At 30.7% G+C, this 13,735-nt stretch overlaps 3 protein-coding genes across 3 annotated transcripts; 1 reads left to right on the top strand and 2 right to left on the bottom strand.

Annotated features, from left to right (window-relative positions):
- Window positions 1–2,874: 2,874 nt before the first annotated feature.
- On the bottom strand, window positions 2,875–4,406 carry LOC108829379 (histidine-containing phosphotransfer protein 1). Its single transcript, XM_018603037.2, has 6 exons — window positions 4,232–4,406; window positions 3,869–3,999; window positions 3,718–3,786; window positions 3,529–3,600; window positions 3,371–3,443; window positions 2,875–3,273 (listed from the first exon to the last, which is right to left on the bottom strand). Exons 1-6 carry the CDS (start codon window positions 4,289–4,291, stop codon window positions 3,214–3,216), a joined length of 465 nt encoding a protein of 154 aa, XP_018458539.1. The 5' UTR covers window positions 4,292–4,406; the 3' UTR covers window positions 2,875–3,213.
- A 3,550-nt stretch (window positions 4,407–7,956) lies between these two features.
- Window positions 7,957–8,814, top strand: LOC108829381 (protein DMP1). The gene has a single exon (XM_018603039.2). It carries the CDS (start codon window positions 8,033–8,035, stop codon window positions 8,639–8,641), a length of 609 nt encoding a protein of 202 aa, XP_018458541.1. The 5' UTR covers window positions 7,957–8,032; the 3' UTR covers window positions 8,642–8,814.
- A 2,281-nt stretch (window positions 8,815–11,095) lies between these two features.
- On the bottom strand, window positions 11,096–11,956 carry LOC108829377 (protein DMP2-like). Its single transcript, XM_018603035.2, has one exon. It carries the CDS (start codon window positions 11,892–11,894, stop codon window positions 11,337–11,339), a length of 558 nt encoding a protein of 185 aa, XP_018458537.1. The 5' UTR covers window positions 11,895–11,956; the 3' UTR covers window positions 11,096–11,336.
- Window positions 11,957–13,735: the final 1,779 nt, after the last annotated feature.

The following is a 13,735-nucleotide window of genomic DNA, read 5'->3' on the forward strand; positions in this document are numbered from 1 at the left end:
TTTTATGATATCGAAGCAGTGGATCACTGATTGTATAATATTTGGGTAGTAAACGATGAAATATATTTCATAACAATATCAGTAGAAAATATAATTAATATACGGTTTATACATTGATGATGTTGGTTAATAGGCATCTAAATTTCAATTTAACTGAACCATAATCAATCAAATAATTTTCTTATGTATCATATTCTCCATGATTTAGGCAATCTTGTTTATTTATCATATTTTAATGATTTTTCTTAAGAATCATTAATTTAAAATAATAATATTATTTAAATTTTATAAAATAATTAGAAATAAAAATTATGATAAAATTCCAAGTATTTTGCTTCATAATTGTAGGTAACTTTATTTATTTGTCATTTCTTATGATTTTAACTGATAAGTAATTAATTTATAATATTATTTAATTTTTAAAATAAGTAAAACAAAGGATTATGATAGAATTCTAAATATTTTACTTCATAATTTAGGTAATATATTTTTATGATATTTTATGATTTAACTCATGAATCATCAATTTAAGTTAATACAACTATTTGAGTTTTATAAAATAAGTATAAATAAGAATTATATAAAATTCTAAATATTTTTGCTCGACCCAATCTTTAGAGTCATGTTTATTATAGGATATGTAGTGTAGTATGCATCAATTAATTTTTAAGATCTTTTAATTAGTGAAACATTATAATACGTAAATACTTTATAATATTCATAATTTAACTATTATTAATCAAAACTTGAAGATTTTCATAATTGTCAAACAAAAAATGCCAATAACTAAATTCAAAATATTTAAATAAATAGAAATAAGAGTTATTAGAATGTAATTCTAAATATATATTAATCAAAATTCTTTTATGTATTATATTATATTAAATATTCTACTTGAGACAGTTTTTAAAATAGTATTTTATAGAATATGTGACTTAATGTTTTAATGTGTGTTAGTTTATTTTTTGGAGAATTTTTAAAAATACCACTTTGAAGGTACCATTATTCATCTTTACCACCACTATAAATACATTTTAAAAAATACTTTATTTATTAAAAGATTAAACACTCTTATATCCTTGTTTTTATATGTTTTTCAAAATTCTAGTCTCAAACTCTAATTACTAAACCCTCAATTCTAAACCCTAAACTCTAAATCCTCAACTCTAAACCCTAAACCCTAAATTATATACCCTAAACCCTAAGCCCTAAAACATCAACCATAAATCCCAAATTCCCAACTCTAAACCCTAAACTATATACCATAAACCCTAAAACATCAAATCTAAATTCTAAATCCTAAACATTCAAGTCTAAACCCTTCATTAAAATTAGTGGTAAAAATGGTAAGTGTAAACATGAAAAGTGGTACTATGAAAATTGTATTTTTGGCAATTTCCTTGTTTTAAATAGCTAATTTAACTTTATATTAAATTGATATTATATATGATTGCAGATTACATGATTTAGGAAAATATAAATATGTAGTTATAAAATAACGAATTATCTACATCCCAAAGTGTGTTTATATTTTCTGAATTTATAGATAAGTATTGACTAGAACCCTAACTTAATAATTAATATTTAGTAAATTCCAAAATAAATTCATATTATACATCTAAGTAATGTAACAAATTCTTTTCAAAACTTAATATTTACTGAATTTCACATAAATATTGGAGACAACTCATATATGATGGATTTTCTTCTCTTTTACTTTTTCATAATTATGTAATAAAATTTTATACTAGCTGATTAAAAGTTCAATATAGTTTTTTGTCAACAAATTTAATATTTTGAAATTATTATAAATTTCAAATATATACAAAGTTTACTTATCCCAAATAATATTTAATTGATATCATCCCGCAATATCGTAGAAAGTCATCTAGTTTAGAATTAATTGACGAAACAACAAACAATACAATTTTTCCATATGCGTATATAAATTTAGAAATTACAATATTTTATTAACTAATATCAAATATTTGAATAAAATTATATTATTATTATATTTAAGGCAGTTTATTTTAGTATTGATATATTATCTTAATGTGAATTACAAGAAATAGTTCAAAACAGTTAATATTAAGGAGATTATTAAATTATTAAATCTTAATTATAGATTTTTAATTTTTTGTATTGTATGTACAATCAGTTTGAGATTAATAAGATGAAATGTCTGAAGTTTGAAGAAGTTCGCAATCATACAGCAAGAAAAGTCACAAATGTTGTCATGTTAACAAAGGAAAAGAAAACTTACTCCGACAGTCCAAGAGAATGAAACTCTACATATGTTGTGGGGGGGGGGGGGGTTTGGGCTGAAAAATACTAAAATACATAGCCCACCACTCGCATATGTTCATTCACTATTTTCTTTTTGTTTTGCTGCAAATTAATTTGGATTCTTGGAAGCCAGTGTACGGTAAAGAATCCAGTTCCGACAACGATCAACTTGATTTGTCACATCGGTTTTGACTCCACTTGATTAGCAGAAAAAGTAACAGCACCAAAAAGTAGTTTAATAACAAGTCTGTATAGCAGTATAGGCATGTAAATATCGGGAAAAGGTAATATAATTATTCTATTTTTACAATATTTAGGTTTACATTTTATTTAGTCTTATATCCGAAATTATCAAGCCTAATTATGGATATATAAAACACTATTTATAATCAGAGGTGTGCTTCATGTACAATCGAAAATGAATTTGGAAGCTTTTGTACGGTAAAGAATCCAGTTCCGATTACGATCAACTTGATTTGTCACATCGGCTTTGACTCCACTTGATTAGTAGAAAAAAGTAACAGCATCAACAAGTAGTTTAATAACAAGTCTGTGTAGCAGTATAAGCATGTAAATATCGGAAAAAGGTAACAGAAATTATTCTATTTTTACAATATTTAGGTTTATATTTGATTTAGCCTTATATCCGAAATTAACAAAGCCTAATTATGAATATATAAACACTATTTATAATCAGAGGCTGCTTCATGTATAATCGAAAATGCTTTTGTCTTAGGCCCCGAAATATATAGGGATTTTAGGCTCCTAAATTTCCAAAAATATGTTGTATAGAAAGTTCAAATTATGGCCCCCATAATGCTTTTAGTTAACACTATTTAATATCATCCATAGTTCAAATTCCCCAAGTTTCAATGCTTTTACAGAAAAGTTTTATTATATAGAAAGGTGATGTGATGATGAGTCCACTCAAAATCCGAGTTCCATAGCTGGGATCACTCCACCAGAGGCTACAATCTGTTGCTCAAGCTGTGTAGATTCGATAATAACAACCAAAATGAAATAAATAAGTTTCAAATATGGCAAAAATTGATAGAATTATAGTGGTATAGTACATAGTCCTCACCTTGAACAGAGTCTCTAGCCTGTTCTTCACAAGATAGTATTCTTGCTTTACTTGTTGCAAACATCTATGACATCTAAAATTTTCATCAATTTTTTTCTTAATTAGATATTAAAATCAAACAGACAAAAAAAGAATGGAACATATTCGATCAAACTTACCCTTCCACGTTTTGTTGCTCGCAGAAGGTGCGGAAGACGACACAAGCATTCTTAACTCTTTGTGCTCCTATACTGTTTCGTGACAACATCACACAGTCAAAAGCTTAATGTACACATTTCAGGGTCTCAAAATGCATATATACATTTGCATGGAAGAGCCAAATATTGTTGATATTTTCTGATTTTTACCTGGAGCTGCTACCTTTGAGTTGATGAACATGAGGATCAACCTTTTTGAAGTCTACAACTTGTTGATCTCTGCAAAAGAAATAAGAGTGAGAACACAAGACAGAAAGAGAAGAGGAAGATTAGAGAGAGAGTGTGTAATGAGTTTAATTACAGGGAAAGTGAGAGATCATTGAGGATCCTGTCAGAATCTTGGAAAAAGAGAGTGACAACTTGTGAAACAAAATCTGGATTGCTTTCATCCTGTAGTTGTTGCAGCTGCAAGAACTGGCTGTCCAGAACCCCCTTTTATACAAAAACAAAAGACTTTCCATAATTAGAGAAACTACAAATTTACCTAATCAAACGGCTACACTCATGCTTGCCAGAGAAAAATGCAAAAGCTTTCTTTAGTTTCAGGACAGCGAATTAATTCTAAATTTTAACCATAGACTCCAGTTTTTGTATAATTCCTAAAACACTTTCTTCAACCTTCAAATTCTATTTCCAACAACACATGGGTATAACAGAAACTCACTTCCAAGAAGAGTGATTTAGTGTAATCTTGCAAACTTTTCTGCATCTGAACCAACTCCATCTTGTTTTATATTTTTTTTTGTTCTCTGTTTCTCTCTGCCAATAATGGAGGATGAAATTGTGTACCAAATCCTCAGTACTTAAAAGATGAGAACAAAATCCTCCGTATCAAAACCCCCATTTATTATATATTTTTTAAGGAAAATTGTATTTTATTGTTACAGTTTGAGTTTTGATGTGGGAGAAGAATCCACAGAATAAATCAACTTTAAAAATGGAAGTTGGTCGAGCTGTCAACTGTCTAACCATCCAAGCCTCTTTTTATCTTATTTTCCGTTTCTCCTCGTTCTCTTTTTCGCAGATGTGATAAAGACATAAGATGCATTGATACTTCTCTTTGTCTTTTTCTTATTAGTTAAAAATACTTTATCTCTATCGAATTTATAATTGCTGTACACCTGATGAACGTATATATTATGTGCACTGCCTGCATTCAATGTATCTTCAAATAGCATCTCTTTGGGCGAATTTTTATATATTAATTTGATTGATCCTGGTTGATCTTGTCCGGCTAGTGTTTGTTTATTATAATAAAACATTGATTGGTTAGTTTTATTACAGTCCGTTTCGAAAATGCTGGGCTAATCATCACAAAATCGTAACGTAATGAGTTTATCAAGTGCATTGTGACTTCGAACTCCATATATAGGGCCTAACATTTTGTAACGTTGTCGACAGCCCAAGAAAATACAATTACTAATTTCTAGAGACTATCTAAACCGAAATTATGTGGTGGAGAACTAACTAAAATGCAATTTATTTTTTGTATCCCCTTCAACATATAGATAACAGAAGGCCATTTCAAACTTTGTCTAAAAAGATAGAAAGCAATCAAGCATTGTTGATAAAGCTCTCTTTTATGCAAAACACACAAAGTATTGTTATCGTTATTTTGAGTTTTGAACCCCATACACATAATTATTAAATATTTCAACCAAAAACACACATAATTATTAAATAGAAATTAATCACTGGTTACAATTCGATTATTTAATTTAGCAAAAATTCCTCTGTCTAGATTTCATCCAACCTTCTCTAGTTTAACCTTTTTACGTTTCAGCAATGTCTGTTTTGTATGTAGGGACAAGAGAAGTTCAAGTTAAAGCAATAGATATAGGGTTATAAGTGGAGTTAACTTTTCCTAACTAGCAGATAACCAAGCCAGTTTGGTCTACAGCCTTATCAACAGCCACATAAGCAGACCAACCCGGAAATCAACACGAGCTATTTTTGTTTGCAAGATTCATGTATTTCTATTTCTATTTCTATTTCGAAACCAACTTAGGGTAAGTGCAATGGCTCATAATCTGTATATGCTTTATGTGAGACTTTTAATTTATTTTGCTCTATCTTAACTCTTAAGCACACCATTCTCATCTTTTTAACCACTACATTTTCATTTGTCACGTTTCTGTGTTTTTTCGTCACTCTAAATACTTTCACCAATCACCACCATACATACACACCATTCTTATCTATTTTCCCATGCATAGTAAGTGTCGCATTCTTCCTTAAATAATATATATTTTCAATGACACTTCCAACACGTCAAGCCAGATTAAACAGTAGTATATTAGTATCACTGTATTTCTAAACATTTGGGTAAAGATCTTCATTTCAACACGCCTCGCACATGGTGAATGGGACATGCAAGAACATAAGAAGCTAGCGTTTAACCAATGGCACATAATTTATTATACCAATAATCAAAAGATGATTAATGGATCTTCCTTAATTTTCTTGATAATGCATGGATCTATTGTATACCAATAATCAAAAGATATTAATGGATCTTCCTTGATTTTCTTGATAATGCATGGATCTATTGTTTAGGAAGGCTGCTCCATCACTAATGGACCATTACAGCAACTTTATTGGGGTTCTTGCTTTAAAGTTCTAAATATATATATATATATATATATTATATGCGTATGTAATTACAGGTTCTTAATTTTACATACGCATATATAACATATACATACATATATATATTTTTAGAACTCCAAAACAAAATCTCCCAGTAATGTTGTTCTTAAAATCTTACTATAAACTTGCTGTCTTACATTATTTCCGTATAAAAGTCAAACTGTGTTACCTAATTAGTTTTTAAATTAATTATACGCAAAAAGTCAAGGAAGAGTATGAACTCACCTCTATCTCCAAAGCAATTTAATATTAGAAAAGCATTGCCAATAGCCAAAATCGATTTTAAAATGTAGAATTCTAAATTTAAGTCGCTGTAGAAGCGGCCAATTATGATTTCTTTTTTACCCGAAACAAATACAAGGTGAACATGCATGGCGAGATAGTCCATCTGCTGATTCAAGGACAATTCCCGGTTATAGTCAATTTAAAGAAGTAAAACAAATGACCCCTATGCCTTTTAGGAGTAAAATTAACTGCATCGTAGTGGTCTAATAGAAACAACCGGATAATAAAATGTTACGTTGGTTCAGGTCAGAGATCAATTTTCTTTCAGTGCAGAATTGCAAACTCTATATGTATCCAGACCAAATGGATCTATAACTCCCATATAAAACAACCGGATTTGCATGTCGTCAGTAAGCTGACCCCTAAAATGTTATACTGAATAATTATATTAAACACACAAATAATACTGTAAAGATATCAATCCATTTTGACATATAATCAAAAGGTTATATATATATATATATATTTACTATTTAAGGGAAAACTTGACATTTACCATGTTAATTATTGTTTATTTCTGTTACTACGGTAAATTAAAATAATTTGACATCTAAAGGCGCGCAAACGGAAGAAATTTTGAATGTGAGTGTAATGCATAAATATTCTTTTACTGCATATGTGTATGCTTTTAACACGTAAAATAGTATGTTTATACATTATGTTAATTTGATTTTGTAAAGCATTATATTTACAAATGGGAAATATCAACGCAGAAGGCATTGAAAATTTTCTTTGCAGTTTGATGTTTTGTGATTACGTACATGTGAAAGTATAGATATAGTACAAAATTTTCAATATACTTTTGGTAAGATAAATGTCATTTGCAAATTGTTAACGCAGACTTGAACGCATTAAATACTATTTCTTACGGATGCATTTACAATTTTTATAAATATATACTTTTGAAAAAATACCTCTCAAGTGTAGTAGTTCCATGTAAAAATACACATAACTAAACATGCATACAGAATGTTGATGCAAACGTAAAACCTAATCTAGCTCATGTACATTTGCGTTTCACGTTTATGAATTGTACTTGTTTGGGAGCAGAAACTAAAGTGCTGCATCTTGATTGAAAATATATTTAGTAAACAGAAAATTCAACCCCAAAAAAAAAAACCAATTTCGTTGTAAATCACATGATGACTTTTTGCTAACCGTGTTAAGTCAAGCTCAAGCTATAACCCGATGTCTTACAAACTTTTCGAACACAAAAGAAACTTCTATTTAGATTCATTCAATACCATACGTGCTTCATTCTTGAAAATTTCTTCTCCTTTAGGTCCAAAATTTAATTACTTTCGTCTCTACTTTACTTTTTAGGGAAATAACAATCAACAATTTCAGCATTATATACAAACCTAACAATTTGACTTGGTCAAGTTCGTTACTAGTTTTTTCTAGGGTCCTAAACCCAACATTTCGGACCGGATCAATAGGTTATACCATCGCCAGTTCTTCTATAAATACGCATTAAACCAAGAACCAACTTCATAATATTTTCATACATATCTAACTCGAATTCAAGCCCATGTCCGAAGCTTCTTCTTTGCTAATTCCCAAAACAAACTCTCCAGTTACATCTGAATCAATGGCAAACAAATCCCTCACAGGCCTCGAGAGTCTCATAAAGCTTCTCCCAACAGGAACCCTCTTCATCTACCTATTACTCAACCCTGTCCTCACAAACGACGGTGAATGCTCCACAGCTAATAAGGTCATGTCAAGCATTCTCGTCGCTCTTTGCAGCTTCTCATGCGTGTTTTCATGTTTCACCGATAGTTTCAAAGGCACCGATGGATCAAGAAAGTATGGTATAGTCACCAAGAACGGTCTTTGGTCTTATGCGGATCCAGGATCCGTGGATTTGTCTAAGTACAAGCTTAGGATTGCGGATTTTGTTCACGCGGTTTTCGTGGTGGCTGTGTTTGGGACGTTGGTGTTGCTTGATGCTAATACCGCAAGCTGCTTTTATCCACGGTTTAGGGAAACGCAGAAGACGTTGGTCATGGCTTTGCCTCCGGCTGTGGGCGTTGCTTCGGCTGCTATCTTCGCTATATTTCCGAGTAAACGGAATGGAATTGGGTACGCTCCAATTGGTGAGGAGGAGACGACCAAGAAGGGTTCTGACTCTGCATGAGACGTGTTGTTTCTAAATTGTTGTCATCTTGGTCTGAGATTTGTTGTAGAATATAACTAAAGAAAACGATTGTATGCTTAAAACATTTACTTAGTTCTTTGTACCACCGAATAGGATATGCATGGCATCTTCTAGTATAAATAAAACGTTACCATATAAACCAGAGTTTTTTAGTTGGTGTGTGTCTACCTTTAGGTTCATTATTACCCAAACTTTATGACGTCATAAGATTTCCTAATTTCCATGTATCTTTTCTTCTTTAGTTTTTTATGGGGGTGAATGTTTGAAGCTACCACGGAATCGATCCTTGGTTATAACTAAATCGGCTTTGACTGTATGGTGATCAGAAGTACTCTTGGAAGAAACAACTGAATACGAGTCAGTTCTTACCTAGATGGTCAAGTTGAGTACGGTACACGTTTACTTCTCCAGCTCATGGGACCTCTATAGTCACCTTCAACACATTTCTGATTAAAACAATGTCGCACACACACAGAAAACTGTGTTTCAGAACAAGGGAATTGCATCTTCTTGCCTTCTATAATCTGAATTTAATTCGAATTTCTTCAAACTTGGAGCATAAATTTTAGCTTAGGGAGATAAATATGTGTTAAATTAGATGGACTTCCAACATAAAACCAATTGGTGTGATAAGAGGAGTGTCCATCTATCTTATATATTGCTAAGGATCTCTTCCAATACCCGATGTGAGATATTTGTTCCTAATACGTTCCTCGAGATGATGGCTTTCTGAGCGTCAATTTTGGAATGTTTGGGCAAGGACCGAAGAGCCGACTTTGGGCTGGATCGATATTGGATCGAGTTGGGCTGTGTGGATCGGGTTCTGATACAATGTTAAGTTAGATGGACTTCCAACCTAAAACCAATTGGTGATAAAAAGAGTGACTCATCTATCTTATATATTGATAAGGATCCCTTCCAATACCTGATGTGGGACATATGTCCCTAATAATATGCACATGGAGTGGCCATCTTTAAGATATGTAGTTTCATGACCTTGAAGTTAAAATCAATACTTCGAGTTGTCATTGTATCACCTGAAGTCATCTGCATCGGCGATTCTCTGAACTCTACTTCTTTATGGGCTATTTTGACAGTATATATGATGTACCCATACTCAGGCACCAAACCGTGTTTGCTACGCCGTACCTAAGGCGGATGCCAAATCCTATTATGGCTTCATATGTTTCTCCTCCTCTGCTTTTACATCTTGCAAAGCAAATTTGTCACAGGTGTGTAATGATTTGGTGACTTCTCTCAGTATATAACCTTGTGAGTTTTGGATACTTTGTGAAGCACCTAATTCTTGAATTTTGAGCTACTATTGCGACCATGATATTTTGAAAATTTTACTTTTTTCCTCAGTAGTCGGCAATACTGGAGCTAAATAAAACCCTACTGATTTCATCAATTTGACTCCATAGATTACCTGAATTCACGAATGGCTCTCTACTGCCACCATTAGAGAAAGAGCTGTTTTTTCTGCCAGCTTTAATGACTTTTTAAAAGCTTAGGAGCAGTAGGATCAGCTTGTTCTAGAACGCAAAAAATAAACAATGTGTTCTCGGTCGTATTATTTAATTATTGATGCTAAAAACGAAACGGTTACAAAGTCTTTCTGTTAGACTCGTCTTATCTGTTATATTTGAAATCAATTATTTTAATTGATGTTAATACTTTATACTAACATCATTTTAAAAAACTGATGTAAATTTTAATATCATTTTTATAACCGATACATAATAACATCACTTAATTATTGATGAAAAAATTAAAATATTTACATAAATTATTAATAGAATGATGCAAATTGTTTGCATCATCACTTTCAGAGTCATTTGTATGAATGATGCAAATTTTTTTATATTATTTATAAGTAATGCAAAAATATGAAATAAATGATGTTAAAAATCATCTTCTTTTGTAGTGTATAAATTATTATATTTGAAATAGTTATATAAATATTTAAATATATGATTAAAATTAAAATGTATACCATTAATGATGTAAATAAATATATATATACATATAAAATAGAAAATAACACCTGCACGGTTATGCGGATCAAGATCTAGTTTTTAATTAATCCGTTAGACTAGCTTCTTAGTTCACGACATCCACCATTCATGTATAAATCTACTGATTAATTTTGATAATCATATCCTTAAAATAGATAAAAATTAGAATGCATGACGTAAAGGAAATTAAAACTTCAAAATACTAAGATTCACTCTTTATCGTGTTTCTACTCCATTACCATTCCTATAGACATATTCTTATCCACCACAATTTTTTCCTATACTACCTTCTTTTGAAATATAATTAAGGATGTTTAGAATTGCGTGCATGCATGTCTTCTAATTCTTGAACAACTGTTAATTAAATGTTTTACCAAAAGAAAAACTGTTAAATAAATGATGTTTGTTCACTAAAGATTAAAACTGTAAGATATTTTATAACTTTTTCATCAACAAACATTTGGGAAAAAAATCCTTAAAAATGCACAGAACATATGGCCAGTAATTCAGCACTCACAAACATAAATAACCAATCACGAGAAAATAAATAATAAAGCATTACAATGACCATTCATGTATAACTTAGACAACCTTAATATTGGTCATTTCATTTTATTATGCACACACACACACATAATATATATATATAGTGGAAATCATTTCTCTATCTTGGAAGCATTGTCATCGTTGTTCTCCGAGGGATTCCCAATTCCGTGACGTTTACTAGGGAACACGGTGAAGACAATGCCGGAGATAACTCCGATCACCGGAGGTAAAACCATTAGAAAAATCTTCCCGGTGGAACCAAAGCCAGGATAGAAACAGTTAACCGTATTAGAATCCAACAACGAAATAACACTGAAAACAATAAGAGTAAAGAAAGCATGAACGAAGTCTCCAACTCTAAGCCGATACGAAGACAAATCTTTCGAAGATGAATCTGGCCAGAGACCCTTCGTGGTGGCGACTCCATAGTGAACGTAGCCGTCTCTTGTTCGGTAACTATCGGTGAAGCAAGTGAAGCAGCAAGAGAAGGCGCAGATAACGATAAGAGCGCCGGTTAAGTATTTGTTGATTAGGAGGCAATGTCCATTGTTGGTTAGGACAGGGTTCAAGAACTGGAACAAGAAGACTGTTCCTGTCGGGAGGAGCCTGATGAGGTCTCCTACACTTGAATATGTCCGGTCTCGTATCGATTTGAATGTTGTCGACATTTTGATATTCTCTTGGTAAATTTAGCTTTTTTGTTGTTGGTTGTTCTAGTATATGGTTTGAAAGTATTTTTATCAAGTGTTTATAGGATGAGAGAGAGAGATTGCTTCTACGTAAAAATGGGTTTGGTGTTGCTTGTACTCTTTTCAAATGGTGGGGGTCTTCGATTATAATTATTTTTTTACTTTTGTTTCCCTTTTTAGTATTTTCGGCTACTACTAGAAAACGTGGCTTTAAGGATTATAGTGTCCCATTTAGATATTTAAGGCGTGAAGTAATTTTATTGCTCCATTCCAGTTGATGTCACGCATATCGTCTAGTTAGAAACGTTATGAGTATGTGTGGCACAGTGGCAGTGTGGGCCACAAGATATATAAATGACCGAAAGTAAGTTTGTTTTAGAACGGAACACTTATGTAATTAATTTTATTTTACCGAATTTTATATATTATGTTAAGTTATACTCCCTCTATTTCATTATAAGTGTCGTTTTAGATTTGTGCACACGGATTAAGAAATCATTTAATTTTGCATATTTTCAATATAAAAACATCATTATCGATACAATTCAACCAATAGAAAAATAGAATGGAGAATAAAGTTAATAAATTTTGCATTGAAAACTCTAAAACGACACTTATTTTGCAACGAAAAAAATTCTCTAAAACGATACTTAATATGAAACGGAGGGAGTATAATCCAACTGTGTGGATAATAAATTTATTTTAAAGTATTCATTTAATTAAACTCTGAGAGCGGCATTTTCTTGATATAAGAAGCAGAGTATAGTAAATTTTATTTCATACTCCCTCCGTTTCTTAAAGAGTGTCGTTGTGATATTTTTCACATAAATTAAGAAAGTTGTTGAAATATATGTAAATTGTAATTAATTATACCTCTTTGACCAATAGTATTTTAGATAAATAAAATTATTTATAAAATCAATGCAGTTTGCAATTAATTTTCAGCTGAAAGTTAGTATAATTTACATTGGAATTGTAAAGTGACACTCTTTGTGTAACAAGAAAATGAGCTTAGAGTGACACTTATTATGAAACAGAGGAAGTAATATATATAACTGTCTTTAATAAATCAATTAGATATGAAAAAAATCTAATTTTAAGATTTGTTATTTTATTTACTATCTTCAGTATGTTTCTTTGTACTATATCAATATATGTTCATATTTACTTTATTTGACTCAAAAGATTAATATAATTGTCTAACAAAGATTACATAAAGGAAATTTTTAGCAATATATAAAATAAAAAAAATTACATGACTACATCCAGTGGCTGCATTTTATGGGAGTCAATAAGTTAATTTCTTGATATTTTATCAGATTTTAGAAAGAAAATATAAGTATACATTATTTTTTAGAAGAGATCATATGGGTTGTGACCCTTTCCTTATGAGCTAGTTCCACTACTCCTGTACATAATGTGTAGTTTAGCTAGCTGTAATGATTTATTTTTCTATAAAAACTTTCATATATTAATATTTCGACACCAAGCTAAGCTCTCATGGTAAAATATCTATTATTTAAAAGTTAATTACTAATTTACCCATATTTTTGCAGTTTCAAATATAATTTAAAGTTAATCAATATTATTAAAACAGAAGCACAAAATTTGATCTACCTACTCTACTTCTAAGTAAAATATTTTAAGAAACTATATATTATACTAATAACAACTTACCCTTAAATATAGCATAATTATGGGAAATGTAATTAACAAAATATGGAAAGATTTAACTAACAAATCTCCATGTGGATTAAACAAATATCTTATTTATTCAATTTGGTATTATAACATATATAAATTATATGTTTTCTAACTAT

This window comes from Raphanus sativus, chromosome 6, assembly GCF_000801105.2.
Source record: "Raphanus sativus cultivar WK10039 chromosome 6, ASM80110v3, whole genome shotgun sequence".
Taxonomy (NCBI): Eukaryota; Viridiplantae; Streptophyta; class Magnoliopsida; order Brassicales; family Brassicaceae; genus Raphanus; species Raphanus sativus.

Bases quoted from the DNA above. Each gene is read 5' to 3' on its own strand.
- LOC108829379 (XM_018603037.2), bottom strand. From the start codon at position 4,291: ATGGAGTTGGTTCAGATGCAGAAAAGTTTGCAAGATTACACTAAATCA. The intron at 3,787-3,868 runs GTAATTAAACTC...TTTCTTTTGCAG, and splicing joins AATGATCTCTCACTTTCCCT to AGATCAACAAGTTGTAGACT. The intron at 3,444-3,528 runs GTAAGTTTGATC...TGAAAATTTTAG, and splicing joins GAGCAACAAAACGTGGAAGG to ATGTCATAGATGTTTGCAAC.
- LOC108829381 (XM_018603039.2), top strand. From the start codon at position 8,033: ATGTCCGAAGCTTCTTCTTTGCTAATTCCCAAAACAAACTCTCCAGTT.
- LOC108829377 (XM_018603035.2), bottom strand. From the start codon at position 11,894: ATGTCGACAACATTCAAATCGATACGAGACCGGACATATTCAAGTGTA.